General features: G+C 34.8%; 3 protein-coding genes across 4 annotated transcripts; 2 read left to right on the plus strand and 1 right to left on the minus strand.

The window, feature by feature from the left end:
- The first annotated feature begins 223 nt into the window (after positions 1-223).
- Positions 224-2,319, plus strand: LOC7469672 (transcription factor bHLH18). 2 transcript variants are annotated; one of them, XM_024608340.2, is made up of 4 exons: positions 224-351; positions 564-1,091; positions 1,198-1,572; positions 1,688-2,319. In XM_024608340.2, exons 2-4 carry the CDS (start codon positions 567-569, stop codon positions 1,760-1,762), a joined length of 975 nt encoding a protein of 324 aa, XP_024464108.1. In that variant the 5' UTR covers positions 224-351; positions 564-566; the 3' UTR covers positions 1,763-2,319. The 2 variants fall into 2 exon arrangements, with proteins under 2 accessions (XP_024464108.1, XP_002313947.2); XM_002313911.4 differs by having other exon boundaries at positions 257-446.
- Positions 2,320-13,701: 11,382 nt separating this feature from the next.
- LOC7478767 (uncharacterized) lies at positions 13,702-15,631 on the plus strand. Its single transcript, XM_002313910.4, has 3 exons — positions 13,702-13,928; positions 14,021-14,368; positions 14,617-15,631. Exons 1-3 carry the CDS (start codon positions 13,803-13,805, stop codon positions 15,436-15,438), a joined length of 1,296 nt encoding a protein of 431 aa, XP_002313946.3. The 5' UTR covers positions 13,702-13,802; the 3' UTR covers positions 15,439-15,631.
- Positions 15,632-16,155: 524 nt separating this feature from the next.
- Positions 16,156-19,363, minus strand: LOC7469671 (malate dehydrogenase, glyoxysomal). Its single transcript, XM_002313169.3, has 9 exons — positions 19,023-19,363; positions 18,684-18,899; positions 18,072-18,386; positions 17,786-17,875; positions 17,594-17,677; positions 16,815-16,850; positions 16,603-16,692; positions 16,422-16,516; positions 16,156-16,330 (listed from the first exon to the last, which is right to left on the minus strand). The coding sequence occupies exons 1-9, from the start codon at positions 19,086-19,088 to the stop codon at positions 16,258-16,260; spliced, it is 1,065 nt and encodes a 354-aa protein (XP_002313205.1). The 5' UTR covers positions 19,089-19,363; the 3' UTR covers positions 16,156-16,257.
- Positions 19,364-20,841: the final 1,478 nt, after the last annotated feature.

Genomic DNA, 20,841 nt, shown 5'->3' on the forward strand with positions numbered 1-20,841 from the left:
TTGGACCTTGCTAATTTGATAGACATAGTGTGGGGCCACATCCTTAAAGATCAACGGTTTCTTATCAGCAAACCTTGAATGTAAATTTTCAACGGCTAGCTGGTAATCTATCCCGTAAAGTCTGCAAAACAACAAAAAATGATTTGTTAATTGTTATAAGTTAATTGGCCTGCCAGCAAAAACGGCCCACTAAGTTAAAATATTCCAATTTGCCATCGGAATATTAAATTAATACAGCCTATGGTCATCAAAATCACATCTGTTATTACAAGAGGTGGAGAAGTTATAAAAGTTGAATTGTGAGGGCAGGGGACTCTCCTGCTTTAGTGGAAGTTTGACATAGAAAGCTTGGTAAGCTCTTATTAATTCTCTTCCATTCTTTTACTCATCATCAGAAAGGAGCTTCTGGCATGGAGACTTCATCAATTACAGCTTTATATGAACTAGTAAGAGCACTTGTGATAATTATTGCACTTTAATTATCAGATATAGGAATTTGGAAGCTTTTTGTTAGTAATTCAGGATTTGTCAGATACTGAAATGCAAATATTACTGATGCACAGGGAATGGAGGATCCAGGCTTCACCAACCAGTGGTACATGAACTCCCTTGATGATATCAGCTTACTACCATTAGCTGCTGCTGCATTTGGAGAGAACGTACACCATCCTTTCTCTAACCAGAATTTCAACCTCAAAACCTCCATGGATAGTACTCCTACAAGCATTAATGTCAGACCAACAAAACAAATGAAAACTTTTCATTTGTCAGACCCCCAATCTGCCTTTTCTCCTAACTTTCTTTCATTTGTCAATCCCAACCACGCAAATCAAATGGGATTGGTGAAGCCTAAAGAGGAGGCAGTATGTTCCAAAAGCATCAATAACTTCCCTTCTGACATGGTAGTTTCCCAAGATATCTTTGGGAGCCAAAACTATGTAATCAAGGGTTGCCAAGGACCTGAGAGGATTAGCACAAACACTCCTAGACTTTCTCAAAGTCAAGATCACATTATTGCAGAAAGGAAGCGGCGAGAGAAGCTTAGTCAACGATTCATAGCTCTATCTGCTGTAGTTCCTGGCCTGAAGAAGGTATCAAGCTTAATCCAGATTATTCTTTATTATCATTCCTGATAGCTTTTCATTTCCAATCATGGCATCTGGGATATCTTATATATGTGAGCATGTCGTGTTTTAGATGGACAAAGCTTCTGTTTTAGGAGATGCTATCAAGTACTTGAAACAACTGCAAGAGAAAGTTAAGACACTTGAGGAACAAACAAAAAGGAAAACCATGGAATCAGTGGTCATTGTGAAGAAATCTCATATCTATGTCGATGAGGGTGATGTCAACGCTTCCTCAGACGAGTCCAAAGGCCCTATTCATGAAACTTTGCCAGAAATTGAAGCAAGATTCTGTGACAAACATGTCCTCATAAGAATCCATTGTGAGAAAAGGAAAGGAGTTTTGGAGAAAACAGTGGCTGAAATTGAGAAACTCCACCTATCAGTAATCAATAGCAGTGTTCTCGCATTTGGGACATCTGCTCTTCATGTTACTTTTATTGCACAGGTAAGTTCTGTCCTCAACCAGTTCTTTCAAACATCTAGTTTAACATGTGCATGTACGTGTCTTCTCCCTTTAATTTCGAATACTAATAAAGGACTTGTATATCCACTTCTTGCAGATGGATATCGACTTCAACATGTCATTGAAGGATCTAGTGAAGACTTTACGCTCAGCTTTCGAGTTCTTCATGTGAAAAAGAAGCTGCTCCAAGCTCAGTTAGTATGATGGTCTAATCAGTTTCTCTGATGCTGATGGAAACTTAGAAGACACCATAAATAATCAGCATATATATATCTATACATATACAGCTCAAAGCTATCCTTCTAAAAGTAGACAAGGCCTGTAATGCTCCACCACTTTTGATCCTTACCTATAAGCTTGTTTGCTGTGAGGTTCATTTTGCAGGAGGGTTTTTTTTTCCTAATCAGTTTTTGCATGGTCAAATTCTTAGCCATGTCCAAGACCCATCTGTTTCAAAAGAGTGATCTCACAGCTTGTTTAGGCTTTTTTAGTGGGAGGTTGATTATTCAACTGAACATGTTAAGTCCCTTTCTTACCTGAGATGGTTATCTAGGGAAGATGGTTTTTTAGGTGTAGACAAAAGGCCTTGTATTGTTGTAATTTTGTTTGATCAGTGTTTGAAGAGGCCGTCTGTGGCCTTCTTTTCTTCTTCTCTGTAATGCTCTAATAATGATTTGTAACAGTTTGGTTCAGACCAGTGGGATAATTTATTATAGTAACTTCCATCCACCAATGAACATGCATGATTATCACACACACACTGGGAATCTTGTCCCTAGATTTACTTGAATGCTGGGAATGGCTTATGGAAACGAAAATGTTGCCCACCACCATGTTGCTGGATTGGTGAGTTGGGAATTCAGTGCTGGTTGGTGTATATAGTGTTTTTTATTTAAAAATATATTAAAATAATATTTTTAATAATTTTCATTTATTTTTAACATTGAAAAATCAATAACATAAAAATAAAACACTAAAATAAAGCTACCACGCTCACTTTCAAATGAATCCTTCGCGGGACAAGAAGGAGAATATCCCATTCAAATCTAGTTGCAAGACGGAACCGCACACAAACACAGTAACAGTCCATCTATACTTGAGATTTTAGAAGATTATATTAAAAGCTCAAGAAACTATGTATAGAAAAGATAGTCCAATATTTAACTTATTTTTAGGCTCAATTGACGCTCCAAAAAAGTGCATCAATCATGAATCCATGATTATAGAATGCCCCACCTAGGACATTAATATATATATATATATATATATATAAGTTTTTAAAAAAGTCAGAATCATATGAAAAAATTGAAATAGTATTCTAATATCACGGGATTAAATACTAGACATTTTTGCCTAGTTGCTGCCTAGCCTAGTAGATAGGTTAGGGATGAGTTGGAATTGAGATATGGCTCCCAGAGGACTCAGACTGTTAAGTTTTCCAGGATCGTGAAAGTTTAACTAATTATTATTACTGACATAAACTAATTCGTGAGGGGACTGCCAACACCGTTCATTCTCTTGTAAATTACTGTAAATTATAATATTAAAATTTTTAAAATTTTAATATTTGATTCTTGAATGGTTCTTTTGCACAATTTAGTTTTTTTAAAACCTAAATTAGCAACTAATTATATTTTTTTTTTTATAAGAAAAGATTGAATTGAAAGTCAGTACTTTTTTAACCAAAATAAAAAAATCATTTAAAATAGATAGTGGCATCTAATTTCACATAAAAAATATTTTTATCCCCCGTCTTTTTAGGGTTATAGATTTTGATATATGAGTTAATTTTCCATATATTTCCAGTTTTTTTTTTTTTGTTAGAGGATAAAGAGCCTATGTCAAATTCTGGTTTAGAGAGAAAAAGTTATCGTTGACGACGATTCCAGTCACCAAAAAAATTGAAATTGGTGTCAATGAGTTTTATTTATTAGGACAGTTTTACTTATGTGTTGTTTTCCTTCTTCTTGCCCGAGGAGGCAGATCTAGCCGCGAGAAAGTTTTTGGGTTGCGTTGATTTTGGTTTTTTGAGTTGTTTTTTTAGTCCATTAATAGGTTTATCAAGGTATTTGAAGTCAAAGTGAGTTTTTAAGTAAACAAACCAAAGTCCTGTTTTTCCAACAACCTCTAGTTGTTGGATTCTATAAAGGCAGATGACGTGTTGTTTACTTCTTCTTTTTTTTTGTAGAAAAATAGAGTGTAAGAACGTCCATCCCTTTTAAAAAATAAAAACAAATTAAAGATAGGCTCATACGTCTAGGTTGTTTTGTTTTTAAAAATGCCTAGGCCCACGCACCTGGACTTCTCTTGGTTTAATTCGCAGCATCCAGATTATTATTTGTTTTTTTATTTTAGTGCTTTTACTGTCTCTTCTTTTTTTTAAAAAAAAAAATATAATTTCATCATTTGTTATCAATGATGTATTTTTACAATCTAAGCACTATATTCCTATCATTTTTTTTTTTACTTCTAAAGTAAATAAATATAGAAGATAATCATGCAATTTATTATCATATAATTAAATAAAAAATAATCTTCAAAATAAAAACATTATTGAATATGATGACGTGCATGACTTACTTTGCAAGTTTTACTTTGTTGATTCGAGTTCATTTATTTTTTTTCAAAAAGTAAATGCTATTTTTTTACCCTTTTGTCCCTTAACTTTGAGTTAATCCATAATTGAGCTTTTCAACTTGTTTTTTTCAAAATTATTCTCGTCAATTTTATAGGTCAATATATGTTAATTTAGATAAATCAAATGTTTTTTCATCTTAATATTAGATAAAAAAAATCATTTAATTCATGATTAAAAAATATTTGTTTTAGAAGACACATCACTAATACTTCAATTTTTTTCACGCTTTAAAAACTTTTTGATGGCACCATGGCATAGCATGAGCCAATGTATTAGCTAAATGGCTATTTGGTACATGATTGATGGAGAGCTAAAAAAAAAAAAAAAAAGGAGCTATTTCGGTATTTAATGATTACTTTGAGCTCTTTTGTTATTGTTACAGCGGGTGTATTTTAAGGTAATTTTTATTTAAAAATATATTAAAATATTATTATTTTTTATTTTTTAAAATTCATTTTTTATATTTTCATCTAAAAATATAATTTAAAATAAAAAAATCAAGTTTTTCTTTTAAAAAAAATTCACAAGCGTTCCTTCAAGAATTGACGGTCCGCAAAAGTTTTTGTATCATAGTCAGAGACAGTAATAAAATTGATATGGTTGTCGACTTGTCGTCCAAGACTTCTTTCCGACTAATTTAATATTACTTGAATTATTGAAAGGAACCATTGTAGCCTCAGTCCCCACAAAAGATCGTGATCTTGCTATGACATTCATCTCTCTCTCTCTCTCATCGAAGATAACCAGAAAACTAATTGTTAATTCCCAATAAAAATCAAAAGCGAAGAAAATGAAAATTCAAGCTGTACAGGTAGATATCAAAACGCAGAAAATAGCTTGGAAAATTATATTCCAGAAATGACAAACCTATACAATAAATATCATGGCCTTACCGTCACATTCAATGGATTATCCTTTGATATCTGATGCTGTACATGGCGTTCAATTGATAACCAAGAATACAGATGAAGAAAAGACAAAGAGTCCTTTCTTATCACTAGCCACTGGTATCAAACCAGAGTCCAGGGCAATTCACTAAACCAATGGGACTTTTGCATCACTTCAACTTTTCTTCGTGATTTGTCAAGGAAGCAAGGCTATGCTACAAATAGGCTTTGAAAATTTACTCGAGGAGAGTTTCCTCTGAGAAAGGCGTTCGATCTTTAACTGAAAGCAATGTTGTATAGTTAGCTACTTATTTCAAATTATTAATGCCCATTTTCTCCCACATATTTATCTGCTATTTTAAACTATATATGATGTCTTGCTGATTGCTTCAGCGCCCTGTGTGGAGTGCAGTTTAAACTGAGATTATATATTTTTTTTAATATTTTCAAATCATTTTGATATTGGATAATATAACTTAAGGGTTGAAAACTCAGTATGAGATCTCTCGGAGATACACGAGTGGTTTATTAGCTGCAAGTTGCTCGATGTTCAAGTCATTCTGTTCTCAGGATCGTACTGAGGAAATACGAGTTCTAAAAATGATTAAAGAAAAGCTAACGTAATGGCCGTAAGGATGTGATTGATTAGTTGAAATTTGTGATTCAATTATTATAATCAGTAAGAACCCACCATCTTTCTCAATCATCAAGTTTAATTAAATAATAGATGCTATATATTTCCCCAGAGGGAAAATCCATCATTCTATAAAAACGATATATAATGAATGAAAAACATATGAAGCACAAGTGGGTGTACCAAATAAAAAAATCAACCAATGTCCTGGAATCTTGGGATCATTAATCTGTTTCATATTTCAGCATTTTGGAACCGCTTTCGCTACTGTGGGCAGGATAGATTTTGATTTTTTTATTTAAAATTAATTTTTATTTTTATCTTTTTATCTTTTTAATATACTGATATCAAAAATAATTTTTAAAAATTAAAATTTTTTATTTTGATACATTTCGTGCGTTGAGTAAAGACAAACTAGACCAACAAGTTGACTTGCTGAACCCAACCCAGCAGCCAGCAGGTTTTCACTTAGATATTCAATTTTTGTTATAGCAAATTTTCACATGGATACTCAATTCTGGCTACTATTTCATCGTTAACATATATTCTCGTGAATAGTCATTGGTAGTTCCAAAAAAAAAAAAGAACAACTTGTTTTCTTACCTAACCATATCTTTCTGATCACGTTGATCTCTTGAAACAATGATACATGGAAGAGGTTTTTGTTTTTTTGACCAAGTTGTAAGAGCCCAGTACTAGACTTTGATATACACAGTGACAAAAATCCCTCTGGAATTCCTTGTTCCTTTCCGTCCATTACCGCCATGATTAATCAGTTGTATTCTACATGCCGTAGTTGTTGGAAGCGAGGATTGCATGTGATCCTCCAACTGTTACGCGCTGGAAAATTGGGTAACAAGAGATTGAATGCAGCCATGCTAAGTTGGTAGCAAATATTGGCACCGACTATTAGGAGGCGTTCTAGAATGTTTGACCGAACGTATGCACGTGATGCAATACTTTTTTATATATATTATTAATCTATGTGTTTAGTTAGCTTACGCAAACCTCAATTAACCACACAAGTCTTGAAGTTAACGACCATGTAAACCTTCAGTGATTCTGGGAGGACTCAAACTCGTGACCATTAAAGAGCAAACCCAAGACCTGACCAGTTAAGTTACTCTTCAGAATTAATTAACGATACCATACTCCTTTGATTGTGGACGTAGTGGTGTACGTGAGTTGATAAATTGATTATACATGTTGTATTGATTTTGTTCATGTATGTATGTGTGTGTGTATAATTCATTAATAAAAATTTATTTATTTTTAATACTAATTAAATATTTGATTAATGAATTTAGAGTAAATATAAAATTCATACAACAAAAATACCTTGCAAAAATAATTATAAAGTTGTTATAATCATATGATTCATATTACATCAAAGTATTATTTTTGAATACTCTTGATCAATACTCTATTAAGACCGAACATTAATTAGAACTGTCGAGACTCTTACACTTTATTCCTTTTCAATTACATCTTTTAAAATTGAGTTTTCATCTTTTTACAAGCTTGAATATATTTTTTCTCTCTTCTTTCACTTCATTGATGTGTATTTAAATGTTTTGGTTTTGAATTGACAACCAATTTTATAAAATACAATTTTGTCTTCTTTAAAAAAAATTAAATTTACAGATTGTGGATCAAAATTGACATAAAGTAAAAAATAATGTCCCATTCAATAATTCACACGGTAAAGTTCCATTCAATCCTTGTAATTTCATTTTTTTATCTTTTCAGTCCATGTTCTTGTAGGTTATTACATTTTATTCTTGAACTTCATTATTATTACATTTTAGCCCTTGAAAGTTTAGAGAAGAAAGAGAAAGTTGGAAAAAAAAAATCAAGGAAAGAGAAAGTTTTTGGTCAATAATTTTAATTTTAGTGTTTATATATTTAGTTTTAAGAGAGTAACTTATTAAAGGTGGTCCCCCCCCCCCCTCTTAACGTTGAAAAATAGTAGATTGGGCATAAAAAGGGTTTTTAATCTTGAGTTCGTTTTCAATTAATTTTTATAGTGTTATAAATGAAGTTTTAAAGGTTCAAATAATGTTTTTTTTTTTCATGTTTTTGGATGAAAAGATGGTTAAAATTTAGGTTTTTTTTTTCGTAATATATTGGATCCTGATTTTCCGGTAGACAAGTTTGATGGCTGCAAAATTGAACCTGGCAATGACGTGTTGTTGCCTCATATATATATATATATATATATATATTAAAATAAACAATGTGTGGCTAAACTTGGTTTATAAAAAAATTGGTTTGTTAGGGAGTGTGGTTGTGGGTGCTTTTCAAATAGCTTTTCGTGCCGAAATACATGCCAATGATGTTTTTTTATTTTTAAAAAATTATTTTTGATATCAGCACATCAAAACGATCCAAAAAGTACAAACCGCACTTAATTTTAACAAAAAAAACTTCAAAATTTGATGAAACATAATTACCAACGCAATGCCAAACGGACCCAAACACATGGATTTCTGTTTATGAAGATCAGGTGCCCTAAAATGCCTAGCCCATCACTTATTTATTTATTCATTTTATTGTATAATAAAATATTTTTAATTAAGATTGTTACAATAAAATTTATAAATTGACCAATTATGCCTTGCTTTTCAAATAAAATTTGATATTTTTTGGATAATAGTGTCAATTAATTTATAAATTTCTTATATGAATATAATATGTATATGTATTTTTTTATTTTTAATATTTTTTTTAAATTAATCATTTTTGTTGTTTTTTATATTTTCGAGTCAGAATTATCATGTCATAATTTTTTGGTTTCTGGTTTTTCAGTTGATATTTACTTTTCATATAACGCTAAGTTTTTATTTTAAAAAATTATTATAATGAAAAAAAATGTTTTCAATAGGAAAAAACTTGATTAACGAACGGGGGTTTTCACCAAAGAAAATTATTCTTTTCATTGATTTAAATCATTTGAATTCTTGCAAATATAATTTTTCTATAAATTAAGTCATTTTAATTAATTATGAAAAATATTCACTCTGAATATTGTATAATTAAATAAAAATAGGTTTCAAAAGCATCATCCCAATACAGAGCACCCATACAAACCTAGTTAATTAAGCTTTCTTTTACTTTTTTGAAGAAATAATATTCTTACCGGTTGCATTTCCTAAAAATTCATTTGATATGTGGTGTGAGACCCAGTAATCAAGCACTGGTTAAAAAATTTATAGAAGTTACAAATAATGCTATACAAACAAATATATCATCCATCACCGAGATATGAACAGCATTCACTGATATGAGAAAAACGCAACGGAAGAGAAAGGAGACGTGGTTTTTTACTTTTGGTTTCGCCTTCTTCTCTCTCTATATATCTTCTACGCACTGCGACTGATCCCATAGATAAACAACAGCAAGCAAAACAAAGCAAAAGCATTTATTTATGTATGGTTATAGGGCGGATGCCACAGCAGCTAAAATCTATATTATTGTTTTTTTCTTTCTATTTTAGAGTATTTTATGAAGCAGATTACTACTAGTGGATAAATCGAAAAGAAGGAAGCTAAATCCTCTTTCCCTACCAACAATCCCTTCCTTTCATTGCAGTATCATTTTTTTCTTACAGTCAAACAGTTTCTTCCAAGAAAAGGCACTAGAAATGGGTGGTCCTCGACTTTCTCAGAATGCATGTTCCATGGGAGAATTCCTAAATCAGAAATCAATTTACAACCAAAGCTGCTGCCGGTTTTTTTTTCTCTTCTTTCCTGTTGGGCTTTCACTGTGGTTCCTGTTATCTACCTATAAATCTGTAACAGAGAAGCTATAGTTTGTGTTCGCTAATGGAAAGCCCATTAAAATTTGTCCACTGAATTGTCGTGGTTGAAGATACGAAAATCTCCTATCCTACGGTACCTTGGCTCGGCTGTCAGACATCATCTACACTTAAAATGACATTAGCAAAACCTTGATGTTTCTGGTTCAAGCATGCGGCACCTGTGACCTGCATGAGTTGCTTCTTATCCATCAAGTATCAACATTCACTTCTGATATTCTATCTTTTGATGGTATTCGTACGTTCTCATAACTAATAAGAGCATCTCCAAGGAAAGAAGCTATTTTCACATAGAGAAAAACCATTTGTATTTTAATATATTTGATGTTCAAATAATGTCATCATTTCTTAGCATTGACTGAACTACTCATACGTAATTAATGGCAGAGCAGTATTGTCCATCTGGTGCCTGTATTTTTCCCACATAAATTTGAGTAATTGTCTTTGGTTCTCTAGATATGACATACGGTGGATGCAGTCGAGTAGAAGGACAGAAATACAGGTTTCATCGATAGAGCTGCTTAATTGTTATGATATTGTGCTTTCATTATCTTCTCATACCACGACAGTATGGCCATGTGAACAGCACTGTTAGTGTTATGGCCATAGTTTCAGAGGCACGATGTATTATTAAGCTAGGCAGCAGGGTGCGCATAGTGACGATAGCGATCTAGGCTGGGAAGTCAGCTGAAGTTGCATGGGACATTGGAGCTTTGCTCGAAAGCTGCCATGGCGTAGCAATTAGTTTTGTCGGGAGGGAAGCTGATGGTTGTTGTGAATCTTCTGGCTTCAAAATCTTATGGATTTGTATGGATTGCAAATGGATCAGAGTAATCCGTTACCTTTTCTTTCCTCTGTTTCATCCTCTTATTTCCATTAAAACGCGACTCTGTTAGCAAAAAAAATCACAAAAAATATGAAACAAAATCAATCAAATAAATAAGAGTGAGATTCGAGCCCAAATCAAATTGATGCAACAGAGGAAAGAAAAAGTAACGGATTACTCTGATCCATTTGCAATTCATACAAATCCATAGAATTTTGAAGCCATAAGATTCGAGCCCAAATAAAATAAATTGATGCAAACCCAAAGAATCCAAGCAATTAAATTAACGCCTAGGATAAGAACTGACTGGTTGTTGACTGCTGATTTTAACCCCCGCGATGAATAGTTTATAAATATTTAAATTTATTACTCTATAAATAATAAATAGAATATAAATATCAAGAAATCCAACCCAACCATCCCTCACTATACATGTTGCTTCCTAGGAATTATCTATTGATGTCGCCTGTATCACAAAAAACCTAAATCCCCTAATGAAGTTACTGTGCATCAAGATACATATTACTATCCATTATAATAGTATAATTACAACTTGCCCTTGAAAACAAAAGATACTGCACTAAATCCTAGGGTAAGATTATCTTTTTATCATAACCTAATTATGTTTAATATATTATACAGGGTTATATTTTGTCATTTCCCTTTGTTATACATAGTTAAATTACTACTTTGGCTTTGGAATAATAAGCTTGCATGCTTTTGCCTTAGAGGTATTTTTGTCCTTTTATTATTTTCAGAATAGTGAGATTACTCTGATGTCATTTAAGACAAAAACCATATAAATCTCTCATAATAGTATTTTTGTTATTTTAGATTTTTTTTAATATAGATTTCATGGTTTCTCAAGAGTATTTTTGTAATTATCCTATATTAAATATTATTTAAAAACAAAAACCTGTCAGCGTGTGAGCGGCCCCCGCGCCATTCAGATGACTACCAAAAAGGTCTTTATAAGGCAATGTTTGGGAGATCTAAACGCCTTCCACATGGTGGTATGACACATGTATCGGAAGCTTTGCTGATTTGGCGTTGGAGACCAGGAAGAGACACATGCATCAACTCACGATATTGTCTCATTAATTGTGATGCTACAACATAAGGGGGGTCCCTTTACAGTGAGATATATTCACCTGCAAGTATAAGGTACAATGAAAGGATGACATTTTAATATAAGTTTGTTTTGCTTTCACAACTACATGTTTAGTAATTTTTGAAAAAATAATATTTGATTATATTTATTTAATTTTAAATCCAAACTTTCTAAATGGAAATCGCATATGGTGATGTTGCTGTGATGGTGCTCAATTTTTTAGTTTGAACTGCACAACGATGTATAGCATTATGGCCTCAAAACTTGAGCCATTTCTTCTATTTTTTGTTTCTTTTTGCCCTCTCTTTAAGCCTCTCCACTCGTATCCTCAACTCCATAATCTCATCAATATCAGAAGCAAGCAAATCTCGCCTATCGACTTTCTTCTCCTCTGAGCCTTTACTTTTCTGCTTCTTAGCTGACCATGATCAAGTGGTTGCTTTGGTGGGAGGACCTTTACATGACCCGACGCACCTAATCCCATCCCTTTACGATAGCCCATATTTGCCATCATCTTGGAAGCTATGCCCCCGTGTATGATTTTCCATTCCCTCCTGTGCAAACAACTTTGCTCGTCTGGAGTGGTTAGATGGGTAGCTTGTAGTCAGTAGTCCTCATAGATGGTTCCTGCGTTCCTACGGATAGGTTTATAAACAATATTAATTAATATGATAATGATACTTGAAAGTTCATTTTAATTTCATTTTAAAATAATCACAATCTAATTAAAACATAAATAAAAAATTTATTTGAAAAAATATACCTAAATAATACATTATTTTCTTAAAAACTAAAACAAATTAAAAAAAACATAAAAAATAACCAGGTGAGGCGCTTGCGGATCTGTTAGGCCAGACACTTGGACCTGACAAACATGACTGATTCATGTTAGCTTGGGAATGACAAACATGTCAAGCCCACCTTGGTAGGATATGACAAGCATGGTAGACCCATGTTGGTTGGGTCTGGCAACCTAGAGTGTTTAATATTAGTTTGTTTTAAAAAAAAAGCATGACTGCCCCAATTAATCTCAGACACAAAATCCATCCACGGTCTCTTGAATCTAGCAAAATCCAAAAGAAATAATTAAAATAAACAACCCAGCGCAGTGACAGAGTACTTATACAAATCCAGAACGAAGAGAAACAACAAAAAAACCATCGTCATCCCGTGCAAAATCAACCAAAATCCCATCCAATTACACCTGACCAACACTCTCCCAAGAACAACCACGCAATTGGGTATATAGTAGGTAAGACATGTATCTAACTACCAGCCCCTCCAAACAGAACAAATCAGGACAATAACAGCCCACCAAACACCCACTAACAATAAACAATTCAGCAATTCACAGCATGCAACACATACCATAAAAAAATAGCAAAAAACAAACCGCTCATAATTTATTATAATTTCTTCTCGACAAACACTGTTTCAATTCACAGTAAAAACACTCTCACTCTAAAATACATGACTGAGCTTTTTTAGTTTTTTTTTTCTTTTGTAATTGTAATGATCCGAAATATTAGAGAAATCCCATAAAAGATTATCAATCATAGGACAATTGCCTGAATTTATGTGTATTTTTAATCCCTTTCCTCATGTTCCAACGGTTGTGCCGGTACAACAAGCTGTAAAGTTTATAATTACAAAGAAGATAGGTATGCTTCTGGGTTATTTGGTCGGTGTTTTCTTGCAAATGAATGAGATGGGTGTTTGAATTCTAGTGATGGGAAAAGGATGAGTGTAATATTTAATATAAAAGCATTTTTGTTATTAAATGAAAAATATAAGTAATCTTATAAATAATTATATATTAAGTGTTAACACATTAATTTTTCAAAATTCAATAGAATAAAATATAAATGCCGGGTAATTTTTCTATTTTAAAAACAGGTTCGATGGTTATGACGTCTGTCTAACACATTGAAGGTTCAAACGACAAGTCAATTCTACAACTTCCACCGACACATTATTCAGCGTTGAAACAGCCAGAAATATCTCCTGACCCCACGCCACCCCACCCTTCCGCCAATACCCAAACTCTCTCTCTGAACACCATCAAATCAAAACCAATCATCTTTCACCTCCACATCATTTCCTTTCTTCGCATTGGTCCATTCCTTCCACGTCACCATTCCATAAATCTTCGGACACCAATCTAGAACCTTCACCCTTTAGAAGCCCCACAATAATAATAAAGAAATTCACAACCAAATCAATTTCTGCTCCAGAACCATCAACTTACCAGTTCTATTGATCTCCCCTCTACTTTTAACCCCCTCCGGTTCCGATATCAATGGCAATCAAATCATCATGCCGCTACCTTACCTTAATTTCCCTCATATTCACAACTCTGTCCTTTACGGCAGCTCTGTTCTCCGCACCGGACATCAATTCCCCTCCCCATCCAAAAGCAATCTCCGTAAGTAGTTAACTTCACAAATTGCAAAATTCTTTAACTGTACCTTTCCATATCTTTATTCTAATGACAATTTTTTATTTTTGCTGCTGTAGGATTTGAAGGAAGCGATTGTGAAGGGCTTAGGGTTTCAAGCGGATGAATTCAAGATATCTGGTTTTGATTTGAGAGACGCACTCGTGGGCCATTCGGTGGCATATGAATTTGATGTGGAAGTTGATAATAAGGTGTTTCCGTTCAAGTTATTGGAGGATGTGAATCGGTGGGAGTTTGTTGATTTACCTATTTTTAGAGTTGAAGACCCGATTAGACCCGGTGATGAAAACGGGTTGGTGGAGCAGAAAAAGGATGACAATGGATCGCCTGTTTTAGCTCCGTTTCAGCTTGCTGGACCCATGGAGATATGGATTCAGGATGCCAAAGATATGCGCATTTCATTGCCGGTATGTGATTGATTTCGATTTTATTCTAGTTCATTCGGGCTATTTTCGACAGCTAGAATTTGTTAGTTTTTATTTATTTATTTATTTTTAAAGGAGTTTATGAAGGGCCTGTTTTAGGTTAGCCATGTTTTTGTTACAATGATTTTGGGTCATTTTATTTGCCCGATATTTTCACCCCGAGTTTTCCTTAAGAAATTGTTTTGAATTTCAGTTCAGAAGCTGAAAAAATTAATTTCCTTTATCTGCAGCACGATGTTGATGCTGGTGTTTTGAAAAAAGTAATTTTAGCTGATGGCGCTGTGGTTACGGTGAAGGGTGCGAGATCAGTTAGTCTGCGTCACCCTTTTGATCTTCCATTGCCTCTAAATCGAACTCAATCTGGTTTTGCTTCTGGTCTTCTTGCCTTAGCTGAACAGCTACGTCGTGCCACTCGCTCTGAAGAAGCTCCCCCCCTCTCCCTGCGCATTGTTGGGCCCACGTCACTCACGTCTCCTTCCCCATCATCACAATCTTCCAATAACAGGCTCAAGCTGAAGCGCCTTGCTCCTGGACTTGTGGAACTATCCTTGCCTGCAAAATCCCAACCTGTTGATTCCCTCCCCGCTGTTGATTCAGAACGTGCTACAACTGTCCTTACTCCTAAACATTTCACTACAATGTGGCCATTTGTTTCTGTGAACGGCTCGAACTCAAATTTGGTTGGTTTCGAGAAATTGCTTGCCTCAGTTTTGGGGTCCAGGGCTAATAAGAAAGGTTACTTCAAGTTGTTGAAGGCAGATGTGTCAGCTCAGACATTTGTTAAGATAGGTTTTGGTGTTGAGAAGTTGTTGAAAGAAGGAGATGGACTTGATTTGGAGGCTGTTCCTTGGTGGAGGACGAAGCCTGAGAGTGTGAGGATGCATTTTGAGGTATTGGCTAAGGTTGATGGCCAAAAGGTTGTACCAGAGAGAGTGGTGCAGGTTAATCCTGTGATTATAGAGGATACCGTGGCTCCTCATCTGCTTACAGGAAATGTGAGCATGTCCAGAACTCCTGCTGTTCACCCTCCTTCCAATCCTTTCACCACTTAAACCATTGGCCGGGGACTTAATTTTGGCAAATTTGCTGGAGAAACTGTAAATTTCCCCCCCTTTCCAGTTATACACAATGAGATAGTAGGGATGCACATTGTAAAAAGATGTAAACGAAGATCTGAAGAGGTCCTTGTTGTTTGTGCTACGAGTGATAATATGAGAGCCTTCATCTTGTGGTGTTGCTTGTTAATCATGTGTTGTAATCAACCTTTTCCCGGTAGTATAAGCCACGCCCCTGGAACTCTTTCAGGGGCTATGGTCTTGCACGTTACACATAATTTTTATTCATGGTTATTTCCAAATTCCAATAGCTCCCTGGAAATATGGGTTGTAAAATCAATTGAAAGTGCTGGTGATATATCAGCTCAACAGAGAACAGGCTGATCAAGCTTTAGCCTGCAAAATCCATTACAGCGGGGGCATTATCAAGATGGCGTCCACTAGAGCAGCGAATATTCCACATCTATGGAATGGTTATGAAGGTTCCATATGGGGAAACAAGGCTACTTGTTGTAACTCGTAAGCCAGTGAGAGAAAGGTATGTTACTCTGGGCATTTCATTGATCGACTTCGTCCTTGGGTGGGGAGAATGGCGTGTTTCTACAGTAAAGGATCGATTTTAGAATTTAAAAATACTGAAAATTATACTTGATACTCCGGTGATATTACATCAGTTCAAGCCATAAAAGATGATCGAGAATGACAATCTCTTGGTGAGTTTCAAATTGGCAAATATCATAAGAGATGATTTCAAACTGGTCCGGATACAAGGAACTACTCGTTAACGTTACATAATTTGCTTCACTTGAATTGAAACTATTTCCTGATGAAGGAAATCCCCTTCTGAATGCTTTCCGCCAACTCCTTTTTCGCCTTTTGCAATCCCACCCTGTTAAATATAATTACAAGATCAATTTTTTTGTTTATTTCTTTCTACCAACAAAGGAAAGTCAGTTGAGTAATTAAATGTTTCTTCATACCTCTCATATTCGTTTAGGGGACCAAGTTGATAGACTTCCTCAGCTCCTCTACGGCCAAGCCGTACCTTGGTCGCAAAGAATGGAAGTTCTGTCACCTATTATAATCAATGTGCTTGATTATTAAAAGGTTAACATAGAAAGTTTAAAGGCTCTGACAAAAGGAAGGATTTCAAAAGAATACCTCAGAAGCTATAAATGCACATTCGACAACACCAGCATCTCCCCTCAAGCCACGGAGGCAGGCATCTGCAAATTTAACAGCTGCATATGCCTGCACAATTATGTAACCTTGTCTTCATTTTGGTCCAGCACGTCCATTAGGTTTGAAGTTTTATCATTCATTTTTGCAATCAAAGTTGGAGAATGAACAAAGGAAGGAATAGATTGGCTAACCATTGACAATGTTGCAGAGCCAGCCCCAGCTTTTGCCTGCCAAGCACAAAAAACATTGTTTAATGTAGTTTAACCGATCTACTAAATCCAAAAGGAAAGGAAACGGCAACTAGTAGAAGCAGTTTGAGGAGCTCATATGCTGGGAACCATCAACTTAAGAACAATTGCATTAAGAATTCATGTAGTAGCAGCGTGGCACTTTCCATCGAAGCTCGCAATCAGGATTTAGCGTACATCATAACAAAAACATGCGGTGCTATACAAGCAATCAAAATTCTACAATAACAGGTGAAAATTATTTTCTGAACTAAGATTAGAGCAAAAACAATTCAAATAGTGTGGAACCGTGAGATTGAGCTCCATCTAGGAATGTACTGTAAAATGTTTAAGGGTTAACAGAAGAACTAAATGGAAAAGTTTGGAAGCTTCGGACTTTATGATCAACAGAGATGCAGTAGATGAAATTCGCAAAACTTTTCTTCAATAAAAATATCAATTTTTGCCAGTCCAATCGAAGATACCACCATCCTTGTCCATGTCCACTTGGAATTTTATGTTCGATTTACAATAACAAACTGTTATAACGCATGCTAATATATATCAGACCACTGAAAAATTACCAGAGAGGTGGTAACATATTGTATGTTAAACACTGGCTGGTTCTCTCTCTCTCTCTCTCTGCCCAAGCAGATGACACTCAACAGAACACTTGGAAGGATCTAATTACATCCAGTGTTGAAACTCAACGTGCTCCAAAAATATAAAAATAAAAATATTACCTGAACAACTTCTGTTCCACCATCTTGAATTCGTTTTGTCAGGTATTCAGTTTCTTCAGGGGTGAAGGAGGAAGGGGGCTTAGCCTGCAAATAGTGCATCAAGTCATTGCATTAAAAGCATTCACTTCATAATGTGCCAGATTTTTAACATCTAAATTGGTGTTGACATTTTCTCATAACAATCTACACTACCTGCGACAGAAGGGGCAAAATTGTAACTCCAGCATGGCCTCCAACGACTGGAACATCAACTTCCCTAGGATCAAGTCCCAGAACTTCTGCCTGCAAAGAAATCAGGGAGCAGAATGTAGAAAGCTCATAAAAGTAAAAAAAACAAACAAACATAAAAGCTCCATTTGGTGTTCCAGTAAGAAATATTCTACTTGGTCTGGCAGATTTTAGCTACCTTAAATGTCAGAGCGTAAGCAATTTACAAGGGCAGAAAATTATTAGCTAGTCCAATTCGCTGATTACATACCACGAAAGTGTTTGCTCTCACAACATCAAGCATTGTAACTCCTAGAAGTCGCTTTGGATCATAAGTTCCAGCTTTCTTGAAAACCTCTGCTGCAATTGGAACTGTAGAATTAACTGGATTGCTGATCAAGTTGACAATCGCATTGGGGCAGCACTTTGCTACTCCCTCGCAGAGAGTTCTGACGATCCCAGCATTGATTTTGAAAAGATCATCTCTAGTCATTCCAGGCTTCCTTGGCACACCAGCAGGTATGATCACAAGGTCCATCCCTGTAAGAGCACTCTCAAGCTGTGGCTGCCCTAGGAAACCCCGAACCTAGAAAACCAAATAGTATAACATAGCTATCAAATGCTTTCAAGACTACATGATAAAGTTCGAAATCATGAATAAAACTTCTGTTACTTGGATGAATGATTCTTACCCATTGGATTACATTAGAAACAGTTAAAAAAATGCCAGTTATAAAAACATAAAACAAGTCATGATTGGCTCCAAACCAAGAACATTACAATTCCAAGATAAAAGGATTACATTCCATTACAATCGGACATGACCACATATATTTAAGATATTAAAAAGAAAAACATAGCTAATGATGGACTCATAAATTACCACAGCACCAGTGTCCATGTGACTAATATCAGCAGTGACCCCGGGAGCATTCACAACATCATAGAGGTGAAGAACTGAGACCAAAGGATTCATCTTCATTAGCATTGCAAGAGGTTGCCCAATCCCTCCAGCAGCACCCAAGATAGCCACTTTGAACCCAGGCGCTCCTCCTTTTGCTCTGCAATCAGTTCTCTTCAAAACACAGCTTTCCTCCATCTATTGAAACATTACCCACAGATCTTTTTCAAGAAAAAGTTCCAACTTTCTTGAAAATCACATAGAAGGGTATACACATATATTAAACGCAAAACAAGTCAAAAGATAAAGCAAAACGAAGACCTGGGAATTTGGAGGTTGGAGATGAGCTGATACCCTTGCAATCCTTTGGTTAGCCACCGACTCCATAGCTAGGTGTTCTGCAAAACTGGCAGGTGAGAAAATTGTTTTGGTGTCGCTGTACTTGCACAACTACATGAAGCAAAGAAGGGGTGGGGTGGATTTATTACTCAAGAAAATATTTTTTGGAGATAAATGGCAAATATAATTTTTGTGGAAACAAGTTTTTGAGCCCTTATCTCATCTGAATCTCTCAAAATGTACGTGGCTATAATTTTCTTCGCAAATTATGTTCTTTTTTTCCCCTCAAAAATTTGTTTGGTTTCTCCTGAATTTTGATAGAGCAATAATGATCTCATGTCATTCCAAGAGCTCGCATTTAGTTAATGTTATATATTAAAAACAAAATATTAGAAAATTTAAAGAATTTAATATAATCAATCAATAATATAATATTTTTATAATTTCTAGAAAGTTTTTTTTTGTCTAAAATAAAAAAAAATTCTAAATACCAGATTAAGTTTTTATAGTTATTTTTATTGATCAATTTTTTTAATAATAAATAAACACATAAAAATTTAAAAATTATTTTATAAAACGAATGGATCATATATCTTAACACTACTCTCAACAGCCACAAAACTATAGAATATGTCGGGAATCTAAGATAATAAATACACTAACTCTATCCTACCCTTTTAGAATCCACACCAGACAAGAAAAATCATGATATAATTCAATTTTCTGAACAAATTTTAAGTGATTTTATCATGTTAAAGTATTTCTTTCCCTCAATTTTTATAATTAATAACCAGATTATAAAATCACAATAATAATCATAGTTTTTAAACCTGACCTGGTAGTTGACTCGGATTAAGAACCGGGTAACTGAGTTGTCTCGTACTAACTTTTTTTTTATTAAAAATTAAATAATTAATAAATTATAACCAAATTTTTAACCGAATCAACCTAGTTATTCTAAATTACTCTAGATTTTTACCTTCTAAATTTTTTTTAAAACATGGCCGGTTCCGATCTAGGTTTACCTGTGCCAGGCCGGGCAGGTTTTGAAAACTAAGGTAATGTTTCGATTAATTTGTTTTTCCTCGCCAAGGAGAATTAAAATCATCGTTTTCAAACTGCCTGGGTTAAAAGCCCAGTTATAAACCCTCCAACCCAAGCCCTATCTCACTCTACTCCCTTAATTGGGCTATCCTAGCCCAAACAGTCAAGGCAAGGAGCCTGACAAACCAGGCCCGACACAGCTCGGTGGTACTGTGCTTTCATTTCTAGGTCGGTCCCACAACCCTAGCAAGGTTGGCGGGCCCAGGCCCAGACGATAGGGTTCGGTTTGACGGTTTGACTATGGGCACATTGCTTTTCTCAAGTTCATTGAATCATCTGAATGGTCCAAAATATGAATCCAAAGTTAGGCCTCAGTCTTTGACCTCAAGGCACTCCCTCGCATTTCTCTTGCATTGATTTCTCGTGGTCAACATGCAACTTGTTAGTAGTTTATTAGACCGCAGGCAGGCAGGCAGGCCTTTTTCCAGAATTTCTCTATCAGATAGACTTCAAATTTCCTGTCACGGGAAGACAAGAGCCGAAGGAAATCGCCCCTCCATGATTTGTAATGCTGTCGAGGAACAAATACAACCTATAAAATAACTTTATTTATTAAATATCACTGATCAGGCAATTATTTGTCAATGAGTGCTTTTACTTTCTATATATCATCATGCTCTGCTTTGAAGTTTGAACACTGCAAAAGACAATATGGTTTCTTAATATGAATGATTGCATCGAAGGTCGCATCCTCGAT

Source organism: Populus trichocarpa, chromosome 9 (genome assembly GCF_000002775.5).
Source record: "Populus trichocarpa isolate Nisqually-1 chromosome 9, P.trichocarpa_v4.1, whole genome shotgun sequence".
In the NCBI taxonomy this organism is placed as follows: Eukaryota; Viridiplantae; Streptophyta; class Magnoliopsida; order Malpighiales; family Salicaceae; genus Populus; species Populus trichocarpa.